The 22,021-nt window shown below is 39.5% G+C and overlaps 1 protein-coding gene across 4 annotated transcripts in view; it reads left to right on the forward strand.

The window, feature by feature from the left end:
- The window catches only part of LOC124862766 (netrin-1-like), a 64,070-nt gene that overhangs the window by 365 nt on the left and 41,684 nt on the right, over positions 1–22,021 (forward strand). For 2 of the 4 annotated variants that reach the window (XM_047356881.1, XM_047356884.1), the window contains exons 1-2: positions 5,731–5,997; positions 6,139–7,189. In XM_047356881.1, coding sequence (XP_047212837.1) covers positions 6,175–7,189 — 1,015 coding nt within the window. In that variant the 5' untranslated portion in view covers positions 5,731–5,997; positions 6,139–6,174. Of the gene's footprint in view, positions 1–5,730; positions 5,998–6,138; positions 7,190–22,021 lie in introns of those variants that run through there. The other 2 variants (XM_047356882.1, XM_047356883.1) reach the window with 2 other exon arrangements.

Consider the following 22,021-nt stretch of genomic DNA (forward strand, 5'->3'; position numbering starts at 1 on the left):
TGACCCAAAACAGAGTCTTGGTACCCCATGGCTCTGTTTTGGGCCCACTTTTTTGTTGCCCTTTGGACACCCCTTTAAATAAATTTGAGTTCTTCAAACTGTCTAAATTGCTTAAGTGCCTAAAATAAACTAAAACTCGTTAAAGTTTGTAAATTTAACTGAACTTTAATAAGACTGAGATTAGAACAGGCAACAGATTAGACATTTGAACTTGGTTGTTAAGCAATATGTAAGAAAATTAGGTGGTATTTATGATTAATCAATGTCTCTTGAAAGTCCCTCTGAAGTATTTTCATCATTTGGTGATGTATTTCCATCTAAGCTAAAAAGATGGGTGTCAAAACGGGAACTGAGATAATTTATTCATACTACTTATTTTCTGCCATCTAGACCATTGTAAAACACTTTTGACATGCATCAACAAAAAAAGCTCTTTATCACCTTCAGTTGGTCCAAAACTCTACAGCAGGACTCATAATAAAAACAAACTTCACTCTGCTTTTACTTTCTAATTTCAAATGTACAATACTATTGTTTATTTGTTTGAATTGTCAGCACAATTTAATTTGTTTTTTTCTTTTAATTGTGTTTTAATGTCATTTTTATTCTCTGTCTTTGTAAAGGACTTTGTGATTTGTATCTGCAAAAGGTGCTTTGTAAATAAACGCACTATTTACTACAAACTGTTGCCATGGAGCATAGGGGCATGTATTAACACAAAGCCAACATAGCAAAACATTACAAATAACCTTAGAACGGTGATTTTATCATCCATTTAAAAAAATGTTTAAATCCATTGTTCTACAGTGGGAAAGATTAAACATTTTAAGGGAGTTGCCTGTCTTCCATAGAGTGGACTTCCCAGGAAATCCCAAGGGCAATCAGTACATTGCTAAAGGCAAGCTTGTTTAAGTTAATGACATCAAAATTAGAGAAAGACTGAATGAAGTGTAGCTAGTTTGGGAGAGTAGTCAATAGAACAAAGACTGGTTTCTTTTAAAGAACATGACAACAGGACTTGTGTTTGCAAAATTTGCAACTGAACCACAAGACTTCTGAAACAATATTCGTTGAACAACTGGCATTAAAGTTGAGATTTTTGGCCATAATGCACAGCACCATATTTGGTAAAAACGATTAAAATAAAATAAACAAACAGTAAATCAGACTCAAACCTACAACATAATGGGTGAGAAATCATTCAAGGTTTTGCAATGGCCTAGTCAAAGTCCAGACCTCAACCTGTTAAATACTGTGGTGGAAGCTTAAGAAAGGTGTGCATAAATCAATATCTGCCAACTTGCATGAACTGAAACAACATAGTAAAGAAGAGTGGAACAAATTTCACACAGGCACAGAAAAACGTTATTGCTAACGAACCATCACTGTGAAAATCACTGACTGTTGTATTTTAAACCACTTCTTGAAATATATTTCTATTTTAAAAGCTTTTCTGTAAAATTTAGAGTATTTGTTTTGCTTCAGTGCTCATTTACGTGTTTTATCTTGGTTTCCCTGCACACTTAACTGTCATGGTTGCATTAAAATAAGTTTAAAGGCAAACAGAGGATTTCCGGACACTTATTCTGTACAAGATTTCACCTTTTAATGTGAGCTTTGGGTCGGAGAGACCTTCATCAGAACATACAAACAAACCAAGTTAAAAGAGGTTTAGAAATGCCATGATTGTTTTGAGAAGACATTATGCCATTGATTGTTACTGTATGCTGACAAAATGTAAACATCCTCTGTATTACGTTGCCAGAAGAGACCAATAGTTTTAGCCCAATGAGGCCTTGTGAATGCAATTCTCAATGCCTTCCAATGCTTACATAAAACCTGTATTATATATACTGCTCAAAGAAATAAAGGGAACACTTAAACAACACATTATAACTCCAAGTAAATCAAACTTCTGTGAAATCAAACTGTCCACTTAGGAAGCAACACTGATTGACAATCAATTTCACATGATGTTGTGCAAATAGAAAATTTGAAAATTATCAAGACACACTAAATAAAGGAGTGGTTCTGCAGGTGGGGACCACAGACCACTTCTCAGTATCTATGCTTTCTGGCTGATGTTTTGGTCACTTCTGAATGTTGGTGGTGCTTTCACACTCGTGGTAGCATGAGACGGACTCTACAACCCACACAAGTGGCTCAGGTAGTGCAGCTCATCCAGGATGGCACATCAATGCGAGCTGTGGCAAGAAGGTTTGTTGTGTCTGTCAGCGTAGTGTCCAGAGCCTGGAGGCGCTACCAGGAGACAGGCCAGTACACCAGGAGACGTGGAAGAGGCCGTAGGAGGGCAACAACCCAGCAGCAGGACCGTTACCTCCGCCTTTGTGGAAGGAGGAACAGGAGGAGCACTGCCAGAGCCCTGCAAAATGACCTCCAGCAGGCCACAAATGTGCATGTGTCTGCACAAACGGTTAGAAACTGACTCCATGAGGATGGTTTGAGGGCCCGACGTCCACGAATGGGGGTTGTGGTCACACCCCAACACCGTGCAGGACACTTGGAATTTGCCAGAAAACACCAGGATTGGCAAATTCACCACTGGTGCCCTGTGCTCTTCACAGATGAAAGCAGGTTCACACTGAGCACATGTAACAGACATGACAGAGTCTGGAGACACCGTGGAGAGCGATCTGCTGCCTGCAACATCCTTCAGCATGACTGGTTTGGCAGTGGGTCAGTAATGGTGTGGGGTGGCATTTCTTTCCGTGTGCTCGCCAGAGGTAGCCTGACTGCCATTAGGTACCGAGATGAGATCCTCAGACCCCTTGTGAGACCATATGCTGGTGCGGTTGGCCTTGGGTTCCTCCTAATGCAGGACAATGCTAGACCTCATGTGGCTGGAGTGTGTCAGCAGTTCCTGCAAGATGAAGACATTGAAGCTATGGACTGGCCCGCCCGTTCCCCAGACCTGAATCCAATTGAGCACATCTGGGACATCATGTCTCGCTCCATCCACCAACGTCACGTTGCACCACAGACTGTCCAGGAGTTGGTGGATGCTTTAGTCCAGGTCTGGGAGGAGATCCCTCGGGAGACCATCCACCGTCTCATCAGGAGCATGCCCAGGCGTTGTAGGGAGGTCATACAGACACGTGGAGGCCACACACAATACTTTTTGAGTGTTCCCTTTATTCTTTTGAGCAGTGTATTTTGGCAGAGCTAACATGCAAGAATGATACCTATCTGTGAGCAAATAGTACAGTTAGTGTCCTATTGGACTATTTTTTGAGCTCTAGTACCTGAGCCATGATCATAATTTAGGCCTACATTTCAAAATAAAAATCTTGTTCAATGATATTGTCACTTCCACTGCTGGGGGACATACAACTAGCCACACAATTTGAGCCATCATTAATCCTGATGATATGTGTGTGCAGACCAACTGTGGACAGCACAGTATATAATGTAGGCAGGATTAGCTGTTTGGATTATTAAAAAAAAGCATGCTGAAGCATCTGTAATCTGTAATTAAGATTGTACTGGTTTTTAGATAAGATAAATGTGCAGTTGAATGTATCTGCAATTATGAACTTCTTTTTTGATCTTAGACCAGCTGCATATTATTTTCCTGTTATGATCAATCTTACAACCTGAAAACAACCATTTGAAGCTTTTTGATTCTTTGTTAAATTCTAAAAAAGTGTTAAAATGTGGATACATTTGTTCAAAATTTCAAATGCTTTTAGAATCTGGTGAAAATGTAATGTGCTATGTTTTAAATTGTTTAATGAATGTTTAACACAATCAATTTCTTCTTTTTTTATGAAAACGTTATTTTAACACAGTTCCTTTATATAGCACCAATTTGCAACAAAGATTGCTTAAAAGCACTGTGCGAAAAACTAAACAAAACAAACAGTCAATTTAGTCCAATCATAGAGACGGATTCAAAGTCAATTAAATACATGGTAAAACGCTTTCTATCAGAGGAAACTGGGGGTTTGAGAAGACAGAGAAGACACAATAAATACAGAAGCACTGGTCCATGAGTACTTTCTCTGTTAAAGAAAAAGTAGAGGCTTAATGGCAGCAATAGCTCCTTTAGTGACTTCATCTAAGAGAGAAACACAGCTAAATTGATTAGCTCTAAGCTAGTGCATAGGACGAAAGAGCACAGATAAGGTTAGTCGCAGGAAAAGCCTCTTCAAATGCTGTGTTTGCAAAGAAACAGGGTTAAACACAGAAAGACAGTCAAGTGTATCATCTATAGGAAGAGAACACGATGTCATTGGCAGCAGTAGCCCAGCTGATGCCTCCCTCCAGGAAGGTGTCACTGCCAAACAGCAGGCCAGATAAAACAGAGATGGAACATAAAGTCAAAAGCGAAAATAACAACAAAACATGCAAAACAGGAGAGTAGTAGAAGAAAGTAGCAGATGAATATTGGTCAGTATGTCCTCTAGCAGTCTAAGCTTGCAGCATCATAACAATAGAGATAGCTCAGGATAACCTATGCCAGTTTAAATATAAGTTTTATCACAAAGAAAAACTTTAAGCCTGTATAAAGGAGACAGGGTATCAGCCTCATGGACTAAAACTGGGAGCTGGTTCAACAGGAGAGGAGCCTGATAACTAAAAGATCTGCCTCCCATTGTAATTTCAGAAACTCTATGAACCACAAGTAAACCTGCAGTCTGAGAACGAAATGCTCTGTTAGGAACATATGGAACAATCAGATCTCTGATGTATGATAGAGCTAGATCATTAAGGGCTTTATATGTGAGGAGGAGAATTTTAAATTCCATTCTGGATTTAACAGGGAGCCAATGAAGAGATGCTAATTTCAGTGTATGAAATATGCTTGCACATATTATAAAAAATTACATCTTGCTTTGTTTTAATTTTTGTGCTTAAAGGCTAAAAAACAGTAAAAGTTCAAGCTTGCTGTTGATAAAATTTCTTTGTTGGAGCTAGAATTGAACAGCTTTAACTAGGTTGCAATAGTGCTAATGCTAACATCGTGCTAGAAAATTGGACTTCTTGACCCTCAGGCAGTGACTGCCAATAAACTTAACCTTAGTTGTTAGGGAAAAGGTTTGCATGTTAGCCTCTCAGAATATATTCAAAGTTTAGTTTTATTTCACTAATGTTTTGCTTCTTTTTAACATGAGTAAAATGACCTTAATAATTATGTACAATTCAACTAATTTAGTTTTTTAGTTAATTTTAAAGTACTTTTTAGTTCCTAAACATTTGTTATTTCTGCACAGAAATATCCATTAGTCTACATGAAAAAAAAGTGGGTTACACCCGTTTTATTGATTCAGTTCGAAGAGTTTGTGTTAGCTGTGTGTTGAAAAGAAATTATGCTTAACCACACATAATTGAGAAAACAGAAAGTATAATAATAATAGAAGAAAAGAAAACTTGCACCACTGCAACGAAATAGAAATTCTCCATTGGCAAAGGTCTTATCTAACATCACGGAGGCTAAAGAAGTTTACGTGTTTCTTTTGAACATATCACTCAAGCATAGAAACCCTTGGCATAAACTTTTCAATGTTTGGCTTTATTCTGTTACTGTGAATAAATGAAAAAGAGACCTATTGCTTTTCTTAATATTTATTTAATTCTGATATTTCACCACAAGATGTCACCACTCCCTTTTACATAGCAAGGAGAAGGTTGAAAAAAAAGCTTTCCACTGCTCTGACACTAGTGGACCTCTCTTTATTCCTCCCATTAGAATAGAGAGGCAATGGGACAAACAGTGATAGAGGTGGGCAGAGGTGTGACAGCGGGGACCGGCTGAGCTGAGGCAGTGACAGGCAGCCAGTTAGGCATTTGTAATTATTTTTCTTTCTCTTTCTCCTTCTTCTTTTTTATTTTCAGAAAGGAGGGAGAGACTATTGCACCTTTGTCTCGTGCGTAAACTGGATAGGCTTTTTTCTCCAAATTCTGCGGAGCCCAACACTTTCAGCCTGAGCTGTGCATTTGAGAGGTGGTGGTCTGGGTGGAGTTTTCTTTCCCTTTGTAAGATTTCTCTACACATTCAGCACCATGCCCTTCTTTTGCCGTGCATTCCTCTGGTTCTCCTGATCTCCCTAATTAATTTTCTCTTAGGATTTGCTGCAGGTGCTGTAAAGTGCTAACTGTGTATTCATTGTGTTCCAGCGCATCGGCCCCTGCGGCGCTCGGATTAGTCCTACCATGAGAAGGGTTTTGGAGACTTGGATCGCCCTGCTGACAGTTTGCGTGCTGACCGGAGGTGCCTCCGCAGGATACGGGCTGAGCATGTTCGCCGCGCAGTCCTCCCCACCGGACCCGTGCTACGATGAGAACGGGAATCCCCGGAGGTGCATCCCGGACTTTGTCAACTCCGCTTTCGGGAAAGACGTGCGCGTATCCAGTACCTGCGGCACCCCTGCGGGTCGCTACTGCGTGGTGACCGAGAAGGGAGAGGAGCGCACCCGGGACTGCCACACGTGCGACGCCGGGGACCCTAAGAAGTCCCATCCACCCGCCTATCTGACGGACCTCAACAACCCGCACAACCTGACCTGTTGGCAGTCTGAGAACTACGCACAGTACCCACAGAACGTCACCCTGACCCTATCACTTGGGAAAAAGTTCGAGGTTACCTACGTGAGCCTACAGTTCTGCTCGCCCAGACCCGAGTCCATGGCGATCTACAAGTCTATGGACTACGGCAAATCGTGGGTCCCGTTCCAGTTCTATTCCACGCAGTGCAAAAAGATGTACAACCGGCAGAACAAGGCGACAATCACCAAGCAGAACGAGCAGGAAGCGATCTGCACGGACTCCCACACCGACATGCACCCTCTAACCGGCGGCCTGATCGCCTTCAGCACCCTGGACGGCAGACCGTCGGCGCACGACTTCGACAACTCGCCGGTGCTGCAGGACTGGGTCACGGCCACCGACATCAAGGTGATCTTCAGCCGCCTCCACACCTTCGGCGACGAGAACGAGGACGACTCGGAGCTGGCGCGCGACTCCTACTTCTACGCCGTGTCGGACCTGCAGGTCGGAGGACGGTGCAAGTGCAACGGGCACGCATCAAAGTGCGTCAAAGACAGAGAGGGGAACCTTGTGTGCGAGTGCAAACACAACACGGCGGGCCCGGAGTGCGACAGGTGCAAGCCGTTCCACTATGACCGACCGTGGCAGCGCGCCACGGCCAGAGAGGCAAACGAGTGTGTCGGTAAGGGGGAAGTTTTTTTATTATACCTTATTTTGAAAATATTAAATTTGTTAGAATTTAAACAATTCAACTATTGCGCACAATTTATTTTTGGTGATTTGAATTAAAAATGTTCGGTGGAACGTTTGCAGCTCAAAAAACTTTATTAGATGTAACGAAAACATGTGTTTAAATTCTAACATATTTTTGAGATAATTTTACCCAAGTTAATTAATTTAATTTATATTTATTTTTGACGTACAATTTAGGCAATATATGCGCACGTATATTTAATAAAATACAAGAAACATTTTACACAGCGCTGGTTAACAATATTTACGGGACACTTCATAACCTAAAATCATCTTTCTAAGTATAGCTTTAAAACCTACAAGCTGAGATCAGTTTTACTGCTGCTGCCATAAGTGTGCAAATTGTATTGAATGCGGATGATCCCCTCTGTCATAACTGACATGCTGGGTCCTCATTGACTGTAAACTCAAGACTAACAAGCATCTTCACTTTCCCCTTTTATTAAGTCATCTGGTTTTTCCTCCTTTGTTAAAAAGGAACAACATTCAAAGAAGAAAAAAAGAAAAGTGGATAAATCTGAGCTATGTCTGAATCAGGGGCGTTACTAGACCTAACGTCATACACAAGATCTGAATACAAATAAAATCCACAGCCAAATTTTCAGTTTGGTTCATTTTTCATATGTGCATATATATATATTTTTTAATCATTATTTAAATACATTAACACCAACAGTTAGGCTTTGTTAACAATATTCTCTGGACAAAAAACCTGCTTTCCTGCTGAATTTAACTTCTAAATCACTGTCTTAAAATCTTTTTCAGTCCTACTCCTACATGATCTTTTTGTAAAACACCACATCCTGTCTCATCTATCCCTTCTTAGTTTGGACATGTATATGCAACATTACTGAAGCAATCTGAAGTTTTTTAGTGTCTTTTTAAAAATAACCTGGCTTCACAATCACAAAAGCACAGGGCATGAATAGAGGAAGGCCACTCATCGGAAAAAAACCCCTAAGATCTTCGATCTTACCATTGGTGTCATTAGGTTTATTTTAGGGGAGCTGAAGCTGCCCTAAAATTTCCCTAAGCCCCCCTATATAATTATAGGGGGGCTTAGGGAAATTTATAGGTTGAAAGAAATATTGCACATTTAATAATTTGATAACACTGGTTGTGTTTTTATTTAATATGATCTATATTATGTAATATATTAGAGCATAAAACCTTGGACAGATCACACTTATAATGTCCTGAATTCTAAAACGAGGGTGCACTATTCTTTAAAAAAAAAAAAAATCATGATTGTGTTTGTTTGTAACCTTTTTCATGACCACAAACTCAACATGTAGACTTTAAAAATAATATCAAGTCACATATATTTATACTTAATAATTCTAAGGATTTAGAAGAGGAAAAGTGGGGTAAACAAGAGAAATTACGTTATAAATGCTATACAAGTAATCATAATTACATAAATCAAGCACATTTCAGTTTGATGGCAGTGGTTTGGGGATGTGTGGTGCTCATGGCTTTCTACATGCCTAGGTTCACAAACTATTGTGTTTGATTTAAATGTTAATCATTTCAAACTAAAGACTTAGATGCCCCCTCCGGTGTTGGGCTTTGAAGAATTTGAAGAAAACAGCCTATTCAGTTTACACGCGAGACCCTGCAAGGAAAGCAGATGTAGAAGATGGATGGATGGATGGAGGGAATTATTTTAATAGGCTGTGGAGAAACTAAGTCATTGGTAATGAGAAAGATGATTTCCTCAAAATAAACATACAATCTTTTTTTGACAGACAAAAAAATAAAAGTAGGTGAGTTCTTTTTATCAAAATTTAAGAACTTCACATACGGCAAATTATTATTTTTTTTAATGAGAAATGTGTGTCTGTTTTATAGAGCTACATAAAAACATTTCATCCTTAAAGAGTATGTATTTTTTACCAGTGAAAATATATCATCAACAATCAAGGTGAAGGGCAGAACGTCCTCCAAATGCATAATTGTGCACAGAACGACACTTTCGACTGCAGCAACAGCTTTAATAGGAAGGAAACATCACAGCAGATAGACTGCAGGGGCAGGATGTGTTTCCATAAGCAGGTGTTGTTACAGATCGCAGGGCCGATTAGGGCTGTTTTATTGACATCTCTGGCACGTAGAGTATAAACTGTCACTTTAGAAGCGGTAAACTATTCACAGAGGGGAACAAAGCATTGAGTAATTTGAATCCAAGTGTTATTTGCTGTGATGTCTATTTCCAACAGAGCAGCAGGGGCTTATATCAACAGCTCAGGCCTCTCTGAGCCACGGCGAGACAAATCAGGAGAAGTAACGAGGCTCGCCATTGCTGTAGAATGCTCAACCAAATGGAACAAGTGAACAAGTTGTTCCTTTTGGCCTCCGACTTTCGCCCACATGTGGTCGCATTTTAAGAAAACAAAAGCATGTCACTTGTGGCATCCATCTCACTGTCAGTGGGAGGCCTCCCCACCCCTCTGCTTCACCTTCTCTTGCTTTGTGAAAGTGGTGTCATCAGATAAAACTGCAGAAGAACCATACAAAGGAAATAATAGGAAGGGTGGCCTGACACCAGAGCTGGCCCAAGGTTGCATGGGCCCCAAAACAGAATTTTAGTCGGGGACTCAGTCAAGACGAGAGGTGGGCAATACATTTTCCTAAAGCGTCACATGATAGCTTTGATTACCCTCATCCAACAGATGGAATATCTTACCAGCATGCTAAGTGTGCATTCATGACAACTGGAAATAGTGAAAAATAAATGTTGTACTGCAAACAATTCTTTGCTAAATTATTAGTCTTTTTCAGTCCTTACTTTGTAGTCCATGTACTGTATCTGTCTCTTTTTATAGCATAAGTCGACATTAGTACATACAGTATATTAGGGTGCTAATATATTGACCCAAACAGAAGACAGTAGTTACCTTCAAAGTAAAAGTCTGTTTTTCAAATAAAAACAGGCTCTTCTCTAGTCTCTAATCTTACTTTTTGGATTTTCTACTGACCAGCCTAGAGCGTCTATATGACCAAAAGTGCCCAAGCACGGTTCAGATCATTACTCAACAGCCACCACAACGTCACCAATCTCTCTTTTGAATGGATTGTGCTTGATGGTTTGCACATTGTTAAATTACACACAATTAAACAACATGTTAACAAGTGAGCCATCAATTAACGTCTTAATTCAACTTTTTTGACAGAATGTCATCACTTCTTATTTTTGATAGAATAAGTAGGGTTCATCTTATGGTCTGCCAGTCATGTTTAATGTACAGCACTTCAATAAAAACTCTACAGAGCCGAGACGGACTGGCTACCTCTACCAACCACTAGTTAAATAACAGTTCTAACCTTTTACTGTGTTGATATGTTCAGACATATTACAAACCATATAAACACATCAGCTGCACACAACCAGTGAGAAAAACTCTAACTGAACCAACATCTGATCAAATGTTTACTTCAGATTTTTCCCAAGATAAAGTAGTCAGTGTAGAATGTAACCATTATTCAACCTGAAAATGTTCAAATAATTTTAATGACTAATATTTAATACTCTCAGAAACTCCTGTTTATAGTGTAGATTTATTTGCAAACAGCTACTTTGCATGAAATGTGGGCCCACCACACTCTTGGGGTCCCCCTGCTGGCCTCCGGGCCCTAAGCGGTGGCTTGGCTTGCTTTTGCCTCGGAACTGCCTCTATAGCAACAACTGGTGTCCCTTTGTTGTAGACCATTGTGATATTGGAGCAAGGGGAAGAAAAAGATGTGGTTATGGGAGAGTTGGTTTCCCCTCTTGGTGGCAGGCATCAAGGAAGTAAGTCACAGTCAGGTTCCCATGACGTTACGTGCATGGTTGCCATAATTATGTTTTTATTAAAAAAAAGGCGTTTATGTTGGCAGGCAACCTTTGAGTTCTTATCAGCTGGAGGCACATGACTAGAACATTTTACAATAAAGAGAAAGGACCGTACAGGTCTCCCCACCCCTGAGGTGTCTGAATAACCATAATATAATCAGAAAGTAAAATGGGGGAGTTAGTTAGTTTGGGATAGATGTTTGAAATGCCTAAAGGGGCAGCAGGCTGCAGAGCTTCTGGGCTGGAACCTCTGCATGAAATTAACATTAACAGAGGGTTATAACATCTAGAAAGAGGTGGAAAGGGAGACCAAAAAAGATGTAGAACAGCAACACAGCCATGTTTCTGTGGAAGGCCAAAAGTGTCACAATCCAATAAATAGGTCATTAAATAATTACACATTATAATAATTATATATGCCATAAATAAATACAAATTTTAAAAATGGGGCTAACTCTTTATAGTTAAGGGCGATTGGAAATAATAAAGGTTTTAATTTTAGGATCTTAAATTATTAATTAATTTATTATCTTATTGTATGTATTTCCAGTTTTATAAAAAATGTTACATATATGAATATTTATTCTAAGAGTTATTTGTTTATTTGATTTGGGCACTTCTGGCGCTCCATAGTTGGAATATAAAATCTGTCATGATAATGTTCACTGTTATGATACAGTTCTTACTGATTAAAACTGTCCACATTCACGATGCCACCAAATTCACAAGTTTGTATCTCCATTTTTACAAATTCATTACTGCATATGAAAACCTGGCAGAGATTCATTATTTTGCGGCATGAATGTGGTTAGAAAATCAACACAGTGACAGGCCAGGCCCTCGTGTCCCTGGCAGCTGCTTCATATTCTCTCCATGCTCGGTGTAGCCCTGACCCTAGAGAGTAACCCCCCCCCACTCTCTGCATGACTGATGGGCTGTGAAGCGAACTGTGGGAAACTTTTGTCTGCCAAGTGGGTTTTGAGGCAAGATGAAAATGGTAGCCTCAGTCACTCACACGTGTAATTTTGCACTTGTTCAATTTTCAGCGTGTTTTTGGTGTCACCCCATCATGCGTTGTTCTGGCCCAGTCATTCTCGTGTCCCATGTGCCCCCTTGATTTAGTTCCTAAGCATCCTTTCTTTTACCTTGACAGAGTCTTCTCTTTGTGGTTGGGTGCATTTTTATGTGGTTACAGGTGAATTTAAATTCTTCCGAGATTTCTGCTAACTAAGCATAAAGATCTGTGTACAGACAAAAGTAATGCAAAACAGTATTTTGGAATATACTGAGATGCCTTTCCACCTGCAAGGCCACTGAAGTAGTTATCAATTGGATGTTGGCTCAGCTCCAAGTCCATGCAGACCATTTCTGTCTCTCTGCTTTAATACTGTAGCTTGCATGATCAAAATACACACTAAATAACCATGAAAGTTTAATTAATACATTTGCTGGAATGTTTTTTTTTAAACACAACAGTTTGACATTAATGTAATTCTAAACTAGTCGGTACAGACATTTTTTCCTGTCAAATGTTGGAAAAATGCAAGTCTGTCAAAGTATCATTGACAGCCAATAGCAGTTTTCGATATGGAAAACAAGGCCCTCCGCCAACTTTGGGATGGTGTGTGTCATTTTCTTTTATTTTGTTTGTTTCTAAGTGCTCCTGACAGTTGTGCTCAGTGAAAGCACTGCAAGAAATATGCTTGTCGATTGTGGGTGGTGAATGACTCTGAGGGGGATTCACAAGTCATGATTTGTCGCCACACTGAAGGGCTGTCTCAAGGCTTTTTATAGAGTCTGGATTTAATTTGATCATCTATAGTAAAAAATCTAAAATACTTTAAATTTTTATGGCGATTAGAACCAGCTTAGACTGAGACAAGTTTGAAAAGCACTATGTAGACTGGTCAAACTCTGGCCAAATTATTCTTTACTGTTTACTGACACAGGTTGTGATTTGTAATTTTCTAACTCCTTTACTTATACTATACAGATTAAATTATTAATTGTTTTGCAGAACGGGCTTTATTTGGGGTGTGAGTGTGTATGGTTGAGGGTTTAGGGTGTGGAAGAAGCAGGCTTGCCCAGGGTACTATTTATGCCAGAACCACTTCTGCCAACTGCACCAGTTATGAACAAATCTGTGTTATGAAAAGATTTAACAAACAATTATAGATCTGTATACAGTCAAAACTTGATTCCCTTGAGAGAGCAGGAAGAATCGATGGTAGTTGGTTCTGACCGGTTAGGCCATACGAGACCTGCTTCCCATCTGGGACTCATTTCAGGCTCCAACGGCACCGGCCCGTGTGATGGGAGAGAGGTATTTTTCTACAGCGTGATGTGATATATGTTCTTGAAACAGAAGCCGTGTTTTGGTTCCTTCCCTCCTCTTTTGCCTCCTCTGCCTCTGTGTCTTCGCCTTTGTGTGATAATCAGAGCCATCTATTGCCATTGTTTAGTTTGTTGCTTTTTTCCACATGAATTGAAGAAAAATAATGCAAAATAGTAACAGAAACAGGCTCTGTTTGCAAACGATTAGACTGACTTATAGTGCCTTGCAACAATATCAATTTCCCTTGAACAATTTCACAGCTTGTCACCTCACAGCCACACACTTAATGCATTTTATTAGATTTTTGTTTGACAGAAGAACAAAAAGTAGCACCTATTATGATCTGTAAATATTACATGGTTTTCAGTTTTTTTTTTACAGCTATCTGAAAAGTGTGCCGTATATTTGCCTTCATTTGGCTGATACCCCTGAATTACATCTAAGGTAGATAATTTTCTTTAAAGGTCAACTTATTAGTAAACAGAGTCCAACTGTCTGTAATTTAATCCAGCTGTGCTGTCAAGGCCTCAGATGTTATCAGAGAAAATTAGTGAACAAATGACAAGACAGTTGTGGAGCCAGGTTATAAAACAATATCAGAAGCTTTGAACACTTTACAGAGCTCTGTGGAATCCATCTGAAAATGTAAAGATTTTTGCACCACTGCAAATCTACCGAGACATGGGTGTCCACCTAAACTGACAGGGCAGGGCAAGATCAGTTTTAATCAGAGAAGCAGCCGTGGTAACTCTGGAGGTGCTGTGGAGATCCTCTGCTCAGGTGAAGAATCTATTGACAGGACAACTATTGGTAGTATAATTCAGAAATCTGGCCCTTATGAAATGGTCGTATAAAGAAAGCCATTGTTGAAAGAAAGCATAAGAAGTTTGCAGTTTGCCACAAGCCAGGTAGGGAACACATCAAACATGATAGAAAACAGTGCTCCGGTCAGATGAGACCAAACTCTGACTTTTTGGTCTACATACAAAACACTGAGTGTGGTGAAAAAATAATGCTGCATTGCTATCACCCTTAATATATCATTCTCATGATGAAACATGCTGGTGGCAGCATTATGATGAGTGAATGCTTTTCTTCAGTAGGGACAGGAAGGCTGGTCAGAGTTGATGAGAATATAGATTAAGCTAAATACTATCCTCTACGAAAACCTGTCAGATCCCGCATTAGACCTAAGACTGTGTTGCAGGTTCAACTTCCAGCACGACAATGACCCTAAACATACAGCCAGAGCTGCAATAGAATGGTTTACATCAATATATATTCATGAGTTAGAATGGCCTAGTCAAAGTCCTGACATAATGCCAAAATAAAAAAAGATATCCTCCAGCTCATCATCACACACTATTTTGTGTTATGTGATAAACGTATCTTGTTTAATGGGCTTTTACTGTAAAGCACTTTGTGTTTTCATTTGTGAAAATTGCTATATAAACAAGGAAATCTGTACAAGATTTTACAACTGGAAGAGCTACTGATCTCATCTCAAAATACATTATACTTTCAATATCAATAGACAAGATCAAATAGATAAAACGATACAAACAGTTTGTCTAGGTCAGGAAACACTGGGATTTTTTTTGGTGTTCCAGATGGATGGAAAGTGGAACACAGTCATATTTCCCACCAGGAGTCCACAGCCTGTCAGATGGACCAAGGAGTCTCAGTCATCTGGAACACATCATTGCTCAGGGGAGCTCATTTTAGAAACTTTAAGCCATACACATTTTACCATCATTTTGCATCACACCTTGTTGGTTTTTGTGTAAACAGTTGAAGCTTCGCCAGACATTTGTGAATTATGTTTTATTTCATTTCTATGGTTATCTTGGAGAGTTGTAAAATGATTTTCTTTAATTATCTCTTAAATATGAGGGTGTATGGAGGCACAGTTGTAAGCACTGTAAGCACTGACTTGCAGTAAGGGGGTTCTATGTTCAAAGCCTGTTAGAAGCTGCAAAAGACTTGAAACTGGGACAGAGGTTCACCTTCCAGCACGACAGCAACCCTCAACATACACCCAGAAATGAAATGATTTAGATTAAACCACATTCATGTGTTTGAATGGCCCAGTCAAAGTTCAGGCCTAAATCTATTTGGAAATGCGAGGTAAAACATGCAAATTGCCGTTTCAGTTGTGCTCTACATTTAAAAAGATAGCTGCCCTGTATTTAGCTCCATCCGTTGAAATAAAGTATCCCCACAGCATTATGCTGCTTCCACCATGCTTCACTTTGGAGATTGCTGTGTGTTCTATTAGACACACAAACATGTGAACTCGTGTGAATACTTTTAAAGCCTAATAGTTGTACTCAGTTTTGTTTAAGGGTAACAGGCTGACTAAATATGCACACCACACTTTTCATATTTTGTATAATCTGGTGAATGTTTAATTATTTTCTTCCTCTTGCAAGTTTGTGTTGGTCTGTTAGATAAACACGCAATAATAAGATTGAAGTTTAACATTGCAATGCAACCAAACGTGGAAAGGTTCAAGGTTCAAACTTATGAATAGTTTTACAAGGCACTGTAAACCAAAAGAGATTCATAGCTTTTGAGCTGTTCTTGTTTAACTTTGTCTTTTGGATTCAAGCGATTGACCTTTGCAATGGAAACAGCATAAAGCAGACATTACTGCTACTACCTCACATTTCAGTACATCCCACAGTACACAGTCTGTCACTCATATTATCAGTTCAAGTAAAGCCTCTATCATTTTGATTGTGTGTCCATGACACAGGCTTTACGCACTTAAAAAACAGGAACTGCTGCAGTTTTGAAACCAGCCTCATTTAACTCCATCATGATTACAAACGGAGAACAATGCTCCTGAATCTGGCTCTCGTTCTGCTCCTTTCCAATGTTTCTTGCAACATAAGCCCGGGTGAATTTGGTAAAAGGTTTTTCTGTGTACAGTCAGACCATAAAACAAAGAAATGCATTTGGGGCATTTAAAAATGAGGGGGAAAAATCCATGTTCTGCTACAGTCCAGTGTCCTCTGGGTAAACGCGGTATGTTTTGAGGATTTTGTTTTGTTGAGCTCATAATTCAAGACAGACGTGATGTTTGGAGCCAAAAAGCCAAAAAAAAAAGTTTTGCTCAGGGTTTATGGAGCAGGCTGAACAATTTTGTTCAACTAAGTGGTGGATGGCAGTTTTGCGGGATGTCACAGTGTTATGAGTTGAGGTTGCTCACTTTGATTTAATTCGCTGATCCTTTATGCAATATTTGTTGATTAACACGTTTATGGTTCTGAAGCATATCGATACAACACGGTTTTTTAAAACATAATATGTGCAAAAAAAGGTTTAGAAAACATTTGATGACTGATCTCCAGCATAAACAGTCCGTGGCATCCTTTAATTAACAATGTTTTTTTTTACTTTTCGTGATAAAAGATTTCACTTTAAAACAATAACCCTGGATTTCTGCTTTCTTGTTTAATGTATAGTGTTCCTGATGCCACAAAGTAGTGTTTTTTTGTGTTTTGATGCAAAACACATATTTCCAAATTCCAGATTTTAACAGCATTAAAAGAAAATCTTTGTTTAGTTAAGAAAAACCTAATTCAGGTCTGGCCCAGTGTACAGTGTACATATTTTTTGCATTGTATATGCAACTAAAAATGATCAAACGTTGACCAGATTCCTTAAAATAGTGTTAATTGTCCTTTAATCTAGGCTCTATTGAACAGCAGTGGAATAGGAAATAAACTATTTAAACTTCATTTAGAAAACAAATGACAACAATTCCCATTTTCCATTGCTGTTGCCTTGTGTGGTGAGCCGAGCCATAATGCCCATATTAATAAAAGTTGGAGTGCAGAATCTTATTTGATCTTACAGGTCTGCCATATTTACTTCAACAACAGATTGGCTAATACAGTTTGTTGGAGGAGGATCCCTCACTGACTGACTCAATACAGATTCAGCATGTTGAACAAAAGTTAAAGCAAGAATTATTAGCTCTTGTATAATATAATGTTGTGACAGTACCTAAAGCTGCAGTGTAACAGTAGCATGCTGTGGTTGTGGCTGTTACAGTTTCAGCTTGTTTCAAGATTATTACCTTAGCTATGTCACTTCTTCTATAAAGTGACTAACCTGTACAGAAATTAAATCCAGAATGAAAATGTGTTTGGTGCAGTTGTTGTGGTTCTGAGACATGAAGTTTGAACTGCTCATTCTTTTAGGTATCAGTGCCCAAAGGGGTTAGAAAAATCTCACTTCTTGATGGAGAAGATTCACCTACTCAGTAAAAAAACAGTCTAATCTTAAATGTTTAGGCTGTTTAGTAAAGAAAGTCTAATGTAGCACGCAGTTTTTTTATTTATTTATTTAATTAACCAGGTAGGTTAATTAGAACAAAGCCTTATATACAATAACGACCTTGTGGAGAGAGACAAGGGCACAACAGGCAACACATAATTACAACAACATATAAACTGTTTACAAGTTATAAGAATGCTGTTAAAATCATAAAAAACGATTCTGTGACACATAGAATAAACACTAAGCATTTTAGCCGAAACATGTGCAGGTTTCAGAAAACATATTCATTATAACATTAAGCATAATGAGCTGGGCGGAGCGTGGTCTATAGGGAGGCAGAGAAGCATGTAACAAATGACAATGATTGGATGCGGACAGACCGATTAGACATTTAGAAATAAACACATACCATTGGATTTTCCTTCAGTTTTATAAGGATGAGCAGTTTACAGTAGAATACAAACAACAGTTTTATGTTTCTGCTATGAAAACTTAGGAGATTAGCTGTATATGGTATCACCATAGTCAAACATGGACATGAATGTCATTTAGGCAAAGGTTTTCCTCGCAAAAGAAGTAAAAGATTGAATGCATGCGCTAAAGCAAACAAAGTTTGGACTTGATCTCTGATTGTAACCTATTGATGTGCTGTGAGAATGAGAGACAACTATCCAGCCAGATACCCAAGTATTTATATTCAGAAACTTGGTCAATGGCTGTACCTTCTGCGGTGGCGATGTTTGGAAGTGTAAATTATTGTAAATTACTTTCCCTTCCAAACCACATTACTTTGGTTTTGTTGATGCATGATCACCGTCTCCATCGTTTCCCTCAGTCAATACTTTGCGGAGCCACTTTTCCCTGCAATTACAGCCGCAAGCCTTTTGGGGCAAATTTCTACCAGCTTTACTTTTAAAGTGAAGGTAAACACCCCTGTTGCCTTTTCCAGCCTCTAACAAATTTTGTTCCAGTATTGCCCTGTAATTAGATCCATCCTTCTTCCCACTAGATCAACAACCCTGTCCCAGCTGAGGAAAGCATCACCATGTTTCACAATGTTGATAGTGTGTTCTGGATAATGTGAAATGTCAGTTTTGTGTTTTTCTGTAAAAAAAAGTAAAAACAATATGCCACTTCAAAATTAAATGCTATTTTGTGTTGGTCCATCATATAGACCCTGATAAAATATGTTGAGGTTTATGGTCATAATATGAAAACATGTTTTGCAGCACACTGTAATAAGAGATTATTTTAATATTAGCTGACAGCCTTTGTTATGTAGCAATAACAGATGTACACAAGGCTGGTTTAGTCTCAGATCACGCTCATTTTTAAATGTTTCAGTCTCAACTCAGAATAGGAAACCTCTCTGGTACAATTAGTTGATAATTTAGAATTTTTAGGGGGTTTTGGCCATTTTATTTTGTTAGTTCATGTGAAGAGTTGTTCCCGCCTGTAATGAGTGCATGTCAGTGTGAACGGGTGGATGCTCAACTCTTTGTGTCCACCGTCTGTCTACATGGAGCTGAGTCAACTGGGGCCTCATGGGGTGGCATCAGGACCACCTAGTGCGTGCACTTTTGGGCCTCTTTGAGCCACTGAGGCAGGGCAGGCTGGGAATGATTAATGGATCAGGGGAGTGACACGCTCCACAGCTCAGCTTCAGTCCCCCGACTAGCTCCCCTGCTGCGCTGCCACCCGACACAGCCGGCTCAGAGACAACACCGCTTTCACGCCCACACACAACACGCTTCATCAGTGTCACTTACCCGTCTCACCCACAGTGCCATGTCCCCCCAACCCCCCACATTCCCGTCAAAAGCATTTAGGAACTCCTCAGTGCAAGCAAAGCTAAGCTGCTTTGGCAGGGACCATCTTTTCCTGCTGAGTTGTCGACACGACCATCCCCCCCCCCTCAGAAGTAGCTGAGAGGTCCATGCTAACTCTGGAGGAGCTGCAGAGATCAACAGCCTAGGTGAGAGACGACTATTAGTTGGGCACTCCACAAATATGGTTGTTATGTAAGACCATTGAAAAAAAAGTCACAAGCAATGTAGAGAATGCAGCAAACATGTAGAAGAGCCAAACTGTACACGTAAGACTGGGGGGGAGGCTCACCTTCCAGCAGGATAACGACTTGCAGCCTTTGGCTGCAAGGGAATTGTTTAGATCAAAGCACTTCTTATGTGTTCGAATTACCTAGTCAAAGTCCACTGGCAACACTTCAGACTTTTATATTTTGATTTGTGAAATGGTGAAAATCATGTCATTTTTATTTTTTTAAATGTATTTTCTTTCTGTCTTAACAACAATTAAAATCTCAGTTAGAGACTGACAAAATGCGAAAAATTTGACTGGTTTTGAATATTTTTACAAATGCTGTATAATAAAAAATTAAAATGTACAATGAGTCTGCAGGGGATTTGCTGTTCTTTTAGGAACGTATTCCAGCACTGTCTCGTGAAAATTATGTAAATCAAATGTGACTGCTGTTTTGTTTTCCAGCAAATATCAATATTGTCGGTGTCCAGTTGCCAGACTTCGCTTTTTATTAGAACCAACTTTTCCAGAGCACTTTTGCTCAAAGTAAAGACAATGAAAAAAGTCAGCGTTAAAGAGGAAATAAAGTTGTTGGATCCAGTTTCATATTTATTTCTCCATATAACGTCTGTGTGGGTGTCTCCAAGTGGATCTGTTTCCCCATAATGGATTTCCACATCCTCCTGTTCTCTGTCTCCATCACTCACACACCCCAGTGTGCAATTTTTCTCAGAGAGAGAACGACAAGCCACTTATTGGATTTGAGGGGATATCCAGCAGGATAGATACAGCAGAGGGAAAACTCACTGGTTACCACATATTGCTCCCAAATTGACTATAAATATCCTAGGGTTCCACATCTGCTCAAAAGCGGGAAGAGTTGGGAATTCATCACCTTCCTCCCTCTATGTGTGTTTGTGTGTGAGGTGGAGACAGATGTCTCCGTCTGACTGGGAGTACAGAATCATCCTCAGACAGGGAATCAAGACGTGATCTAAGCCGCCGTAACTCTCTCAGCCCTAGTCCCTGTGGAGATAGTTTCCATCCTCCTCTCATCGCTCGTTCAGGTCACCATGGCTACCGTGGGGCAGATAGCTCGTGATTCCTCCAAATCAGTGGAAAGCAATTTCCTTCCTCTTGGTGATCGGTACAGATTTGAGACATTCAGCAGACAGTTTCCTCCCTTGCCCGCTCACAGGAAAAATCTGGGCACTGCTTGTGTGTTGTACATTCAGGCAACATCCAGCTGTCCACGGCATGCAGGCATCTGCGCGTGTGTGCATGTGTGCAATGTGAAGTATGCTTACACAAAGGAAGAAGGTCAGTTTCACTGAAAAATGAGCCTGTGATAACAAGTAATATCTGCTTCCCTCCTAGGTTGATAGCTTGGAAAAAGAATGACCTCAGCACTGGGACCATGTTAGTTTACACTGAGAACAGCAACCCATGAACTGCAGGCTTCTGTAAAAGTATCTACAGGCAGCTTTCTGAAAACAGTGGACATACAAAAGAGGTTGATGCATTAAATTAGAATATTGGACTCTTCCCCAATCTGTCATCATTGCTGCATAGCTTCAGCCTGAGTTACAATATTTGGAATTTTTTTTAAAACATTTCATTTTTCAATTAAAAAAATGCATTTGTACAATCAGTGAGATATTAATCAAAAACACTGTAATTTCCATCTATGACTGGCGACAACCTCAACATTAATGTTATGTCCACGTTTTCTTTGAAGTCGGAGTTTGGATCTGGGAATGAAACCACATCTGAGTGAAGCACATTATGTTTGGAATTCCGGGAAACCAATGGAATTTGCAATTTGTCGTAGCACTAACTGCTGTTAGCAATACAAGACAAAACCAACGTTTCCATGAATTTTAAATGCTAAAGGAATGTGTTCACTAATAGGTGTTGTGCAGCAGTAGGTGTGCTGCCGTTTCAATGAGATAAAAACTCAGAAGTTCACCTCAGGTATACTTGGCTTCAGTCTACCTTACCACTTAGAATTATGACTTTGGTGGGGTGAACTTGTTTTAGAATATCTGATTTTAGAGTTGGTTTGCTGGAATGCTAACAAAGCTAGCATGTTTTGATGTGACATGTTGATAACTAAGCTTGTAACATATTTGAATGTGGTTCATATCAATCGTGAGGAAGAAACATAAAGTAAAAGATGCTATCCTGCCTTCACATACGCTGAAATTCGTAACATTTAATAACTAGTGTTTCAGCTGCTCTCTATACTGCTCACCCCTATCACC

The sequence above is a fragment of the Girardinichthys multiradiatus genome, chromosome X (assembly GCF_021462225.1).
Source record: "Girardinichthys multiradiatus isolate DD_20200921_A chromosome X, DD_fGirMul_XY1, whole genome shotgun sequence".
Lineage (NCBI taxonomy): Eukaryota > Metazoa > Chordata > Actinopteri > Cyprinodontiformes > Goodeidae > Girardinichthys > Girardinichthys multiradiatus.